The sequence below is a fragment of the Colobus angolensis genome, unplaced genomic scaffold (assembly GCF_000951035.1).
Source record: "Colobus angolensis palliatus isolate OR3802 unplaced genomic scaffold, Cang.pa_1.0 Scaffold24, whole genome shotgun sequence".
In the NCBI taxonomy this organism is placed as follows: domain Eukaryota; kingdom Metazoa; phylum Chordata; class Mammalia; order Primates; family Cercopithecidae; genus Colobus; species Colobus angolensis.
In genome coordinates this window covers 10,604,214-10,610,114 of record NW_012115599.1, presented here as the reverse complement: position 1 = coordinate 10,610,114, position 5,901 = coordinate 10,604,214, and the positions used below count along the sequence as shown (strand labels likewise).

The window sequence follows — 5,901 nt, the reverse complement described above, 5'->3', positions numbered from 1 at the left end:
TCACTGCAACCTCCGCCTGCTGGGTTCAAGCAATTCTCCTGCCTCAGCCTCCCAAATAGCTGGGGCTACAGGTGTACACCACCATGCCTGGCTAATTTTTGTAATTTTAGTAGAGATGGGGTTTTGCCATGTTGGCTAGGCTGGTCTTGAACCCCTGACCTCAGATGATCTGCCCGCCTTGGCGTCCCAGAGTGCTGGGATTACAGACATGAGCTACTGCACCCAGCCACCCAGCTAATTTTTATTTACTTTTATTTTTAGTAGAGACAGGGTCTCGCTGTGTTGCCCAGGCTAGTCTTGGACCCTTGGGCTCGAATGATTCTCCCATTTCTGCCTCCCAGAGTGTTAGGATTACAGGCATAAGCCACTGCCCCTGGCCTCCCCAAGTGATTCTGATGGGCCTCTCTGGTTAAGAAACCTCAAAATTAGAGAGGGAGTGGGGTTCAACACTAGAGCACAGGACTCAGGGCAAACAGGCCTGGGTTCAGATCCTGGCAGTGCCACTTGTGAACTGTGTGATGTTGGGCAAGTTACTTAACTTCTCTGAGACTTGGTTGCCTCTTCTGTATAAAGGGAGCTAATAGATATCCACTTTTTAGGAGGACTGATATTTTTAAACTGCTTAGCACAGCCTTCAAACATAAAAATATATAAATAAATCCCAACTCATGCCTAGGGGAGGGTGGACAGAGGTTATTTGAGGGCTCTGTCCACTGTACTGGGTGACCCCTTTATGGGACAGTGGCCTTTGGCCTTTTTAGCTGTATGACTTAGAGGCAAGTCTCATATCTCTTCCATCTCCTGCCGTTTAAACTTGGTGTGAAGTTACCAAGAGCCTCCTCTCCCAACCAGCTGGGACGTGAAACTGTGGGCTCCACTGATCACAAGCAGTGGGGTGAGGTGGGGTGGAGCAGATGTGGCATGTGTCCCGGGCTTCCTGCCTCAGGAGGACTCAGCAGAGCTTCCCCCCCAGAGCCTGCAAGTTGGGACTTGTCCCTAGGAAAACCCAGTTGCTGCCAAGGTCGTGCAGTCACTCAGCCCTGGAGTCAAGCCAGAGCAGGCAGATAGGTGCCAGCGCTCCCTCATGGGCAAAGTCACCCTCCATTTTCCCTCTCCTGAAGTGGGAGGAGAGGAGCCAGGTAGACCAGCCACCTTTAATTTTCTTTGCCTGCAAAACGGGTTCCTTGGACACAGGCAACACGGGGCAGAGGCTGCCAGGTGTCTAGACTTCAGATCACCTGATGTGCCTGGCAGGATGTGGCTCAGCCTGGGAGAAATCATCCCTTGCGCTGCCCCGCCCGGCCCCTCCTTACCCCTAGGCCACCCGCCTGACGACATCCTTGGGAAAGGCCCTCAGCCTACAGCACCTGTCAGCTGCTGTCTGAAGGAGGTAGTTGGCAGGGGGAAGTGATAGGGAGGAGGCTCAATAAAACTGAAGGCAGAGAGGAATAATCATACTTCTGTTTTCCATGCACTTCTGTATACGAATGCACGTTACCTACATTAACTCAGTTAATTCTCATATCTATCCTCTGAGACAGTCACCATTACTATCCCCATTTTATAGACGAGGAAAATAGAGCTCAGACAAGTTAAGTTGCTTGCCCAGGATCACCTAGTAAAACCTGGACTCCAACCCAGGTGATCTGACTCCAGAGCTCTCCTGCTTAACCACCAAGACACAGCCTTTCATTCAGCTCTGTTCTGTCTGCCTTGCTGCATGGACTCCCTGATCAATTGCTTGAGTATGTGTCCGTAGCCATGCTCTTTAAACTTGTACATGGCCCCATTTGTGGGTGAAGAAACTGAGACCTGGAGATATTACGTGGTTTTTTTAAAGCTTATGTAGTAACTGGCAGAGTTAGGACCACAACCCGGGTGCTTTTTGCTCCAAAGTCCGGGGTAATTTTACTTGGTCGAGCAGGGTTACCCTACTTGGGGATCTGGGTAGGGGGATTCAGGAGGCTAGAGGAACTGTCGGACTGTTTCTTCTTCTGAGAATTGACCTCCTGGCCACAGCTAGGATTAGGAAACTGCTGGACTCTGGCAATTCACCTGTATTTGGGGGGCAGTCACACCCATGAGGGACACCTCTGGGGGGAAAACACATTGATTTTAGCTGAAAATACCTGGTGGCAAACAGGACCCTGGTCCTTGCTCTTGCAATAAATTTGCCTTTGTTGACATTAGCTTGCCCTTCAGTTGCCTGCTCTGCCAGTGACCTTGGGGTGCCAGGCTGGCTGCACTCTGCTGGTGGGGGTCAGGCCTCCTGTGGGAAGGAGGCAGGAAGACCAGCTGGAAGGAGTGAGAGAGACCCTCTGGTAGGAAGACGTCACCTGAGGTGACACAGCAAAGCCCGGTCAGGTAACATAGTGTCCAGTCTCCACGGTGACCAGGACCTTCCTTGTGTCTCTGCTGCAGGCGCCATGTCAGAACAGGCTGGGAATGTCCGTCCGAACCCATGTGGCAGCAAGGCCTGCCGCCGCCTCTTCGGCCCAGTGGACAGCGAGCAGCTGAGCCGCGACTGTGAGGCGCTAATGGCGGGCTGTATCCAGGAGGCCCGTGAGCGATGGAACTTCGACTTTGTCACCGAGACACCACTGGAGGGTGACTTCGCCTGGGAGCGTGTGCGGGGCCTTGGCCTGCCCAAGCTCTACCTTCCCACAGGGCCCCGGCGGGGCCGGGATGAGTTGGGAGGAGGCAGGCGGCCTGGCACCTCGCCTGCTCTGCTGCAGGGGACAGCAGAGGAAGACCATGTGGACCTGTCGCTATCTTGTACCCTTGTGCCTCGCTCAGGGGAGCAGCCTGAAGAGTCCCCAGGTGGACCTGGAGAATCTCAGGGTCGAAAACGGCGGCAGACCAGCATGACAGGTGAGGACATGTACAGGGAAGGACATTGTAAAGGACCGGGATTCTCAGAATCCATGGTCCAAGGGCTGACCTGTCTGGTCCTAGTCCAGAGTGCTCCTTAGGTAGAAGGAAACAGGCCCAGAGAGGGGAAGCAACCTCCCTGGGGTCACACAGCAAGCAGGCAGCAAAGACCAACTAGCTAACATTTATTGGGAATGTTCATTATGCCAGGCCCTTTGCCAAGCTTCTAAGGTAGATTTATTTAGTCCTTATAGCAATGTTATACCATAAGACATTCTTGTCACCCTCCCTGCCTTTCTTTTTGAGACAAGTGTCTTAACTCTGTTGGCCAGACTGGAGTGCAGTGGTGTGATCATGGCTTACTGCAACTTCAAACTCCTGGGCTCAAGTGATCTTCCTACGTCAGCCTCCTGGGTAGCTGGGAAGCTGGGACTACAGGCGCACACCACTATGCCCGCTAATGCACACCACTATGCACAGCACTAATTTGGGGTAGAGACAAGGTCTCACCATGTTGCCTGGGCTGGTCTTGAACTCCTGAGCCCAAGCAATCCTCCTGCCTCAGCCTCCCAAAGTGTTGTGATTACAGGCATGAGCCACCGTGCCCGGCCCCTTGCCATCCTTTTAGGGCGAGGAAACCAGGCTCAGAGAGGTAGAGTGATTTGTCTAAGGTCTCAAAGGGAATTCGCAGTTGGGTCAGGACTGATTATAATAACAACTACTAACGTTTCTATGGGCCCAGCATTGTGCTGAACACTTTCATGGATTTCGTAACAGAATCCCTAGGTCACCACTGTCCAGTAGAACTCTGCAGGGATGGGAGTATCCGGTGCAGGGGCCACGAACCACATACAGCTGTTGTGCATTTGACACACAGCTCATGTGACTGAGGAACTGAGTTGTTCATTTGATTTGATTTTAGTCTGTTTAAACAAGCACACGGAGCTAGTAGTGGCTCCTCTACTGGGCAGCTTGGCTTAGAGCAGACCCATGGGTGCAGGTGTGGTGACTGATGAAATCACATCCGTGAAGCATGGTGGGACACTCCGTAAATACCCCTTAAGAGACAGAGTGGGCATTCCCCGAGTTCTTCCTATCCTCAGCAGCCGGCCCTGTCGGCCGCAGGGAAGGGTGTCCTGGCCTCCTGCTGTCTGCCTTGGGTGGGCAGCTCCGCCGCGTCCTCTTCCTCTTGGCCTGGCTGACTTCTACTCTCTCTCCTCAGATTTCTACCACTCCAAACGCCGGCTGATCTTCTCCAAGAGGAAGCCCTAATCAGCCCACAGGAGGCCTGCAGTCCTGGAAGCGCGAGGACCTCAAAGGCCCTCTCCACATCTTCTGCCTTAGTCTTTGAAGTTTGTGTGTCTTAATTATTATTTGTGTTTTAATTTAAACACCTCCTCATGTACATACCCTGGCCGCCCCCTGCCCCCCAGCCTCTGGCCTTAGAATTATTTAAACAAAAACTAAGCAGTTGAAAGAGAGGTTCTTAAGAGTGCTGGGCATTTTTATTTTATGAAATACTATTTAAAGCTCCTCATCCCGTGTTCTCCATTTCCTCTCTCCTGGAGGTCGGGTGGGCCGGCTTCAAGCCAGCTACTTCCTCCTCCCCGCTCATCCGCTGGGTGGTACCCTCTGGAGGGGTGTGGCTCCCTCCCCTCGTTGTCACAGGGGGTTATGAAATTCACCCCCTTTCCTGGACACTCAGAACTGAATTCTTTTTAATTTGAGAAGTAAACAGATGGCACTTTGAAGGGGCCTCACTGAGTGGGGGCATCATCAAAAACTTTGGAGTCCCCTCACCTCCTCTAAGGTTGGGCAGGGTGACCCTGAGGTGAGCACAGCCTAGGGCTGAGCTGGGGACTTGGTACCCTCCTGGCTCTTGATACCCCCCTCTGTCTTTTGAAGGCAAGGGGAAGGTGGGGTCCTGGAGCAGACCACCCCACCTGCCCTCATGGCCCCTCTGACCTGCACTTGGGAGCCCGTCTCAGTGTTGGACCTTTTCCCTCTTTGGCTCCCCCTGTAACTTTTGAGGAGCCCCAGCTACCCTTCTTCTCCAGCTGGGCTCTGCAGTTCCCCTCTGCTGCTCTCCCTCCCTCTTGTCCTTTTCCTCCAGTACCCTCTCAGCTCCAGGTGGCTCTGAGGTGCCCGTCCCACCCCCATCCCCAGCTCAATGGACTGGAAGGGGAAGGGACACACAAGAAGGGTGCCCTAGTCCTACCTCAGGCAGCTCAAGCAGCGACTACCCCCTCTTCTTTTAGCTCTGGGGTGAGGGTCCCGTGTGGTGGCACAGGCCCCCTTGAGTGGGGTTATCTCTGTGTTAGGGGTGTATGCCATCATACACCCCATGGGAGTAGATCCTTCTAGGAGGGAGACACTGGCCCCTCCAATCGTCCAGCGACCTTCCTCATCCACCCCATCCCTCCTCAGTTCATTGCACTTTGATTAGCAGCTGAACAAGGAGTCAGACGTTTTAAGATGGTGGCAGTAGAGGCTGTAGACAGGGCATGTCACGTGGGCTCCTATGGGTCTGGGAGTGGTTGTCTTTCCTGGCACTAACGTTGAGCCCCGGGAGGCACTGAAGTAGTGCACTTGGGGTGTTGGGGTCTGACCCCAAACACCTTCCAGCTCCTGTAACATACTGGCCTGGACTGTTTTCTCTCAATTCCCCTTGTGTTCTAGTTCCCCTGTCTCTCCACCTAGACTGTAAACCTCTCGAGGGCAGGGACCACACCCTGGACTGTTCTGTGTCTTTCACAGCTCCTCCCACAGTGCTGAATATACAGCAGGTGCTCAATAAATGATTCTTAGTGACTGTACTTGTAATATTACTATTGTGGTCATTATACCTTATTATAAGAATAAAATGGGCTTTTGGGAAGGGTTTCATCATTTAAAAAATAATTTTAAAAGTGTTCCTATTTCTCCACATCCTCTCCAACACCGGTTGTTTCCTGATTTTTAAATGATAGCCATTCTAACAGGTGTGAGATGGTATCTCATTGTGGTTTTGATTTGCATTTCTCTGATGGC

General features: G+C 52.6%; 1 protein-coding gene across 14 annotated transcripts in view; it reads left to right on the top strand.

Annotated features, from left to right (window-relative positions):
* Positions 1 to 5,694, top strand: part of CDKN1A (cyclin-dependent kinase inhibitor 1A (p21, Cip1)) — a 10,852-nt gene extending 5,158 nt beyond the window's left edge. For 9 of the 14 annotated variants that reach the window (XM_011945333.1, XM_011945336.1, XM_011945329.1 and 6 more), the window contains 2 exons: positions 2,422 to 2,871; positions 4,094 to 5,694. In XM_011945333.1, the coding sequence (XP_011800723.1) occupies positions 2,427 to 2,871; positions 4,094 to 4,143 (495 nt within the window). In that variant the 5' untranslated portion in view covers positions 2,422 to 2,426 and the 3' untranslated portion in view covers positions 4,144 to 5,694. Of the gene's footprint in view, positions 1 to 2,421; positions 3,014 to 3,762; positions 3,770 to 4,093 lie in introns of those variants that run through there. The other 5 variants (XM_011945328.1, XM_011945327.1, XM_011945326.1 and 2 more) reach the window with 2 other exon arrangements.
* The last annotated feature ends 207 nt before the right edge of the window (positions 5,695 to 5,901 follow it).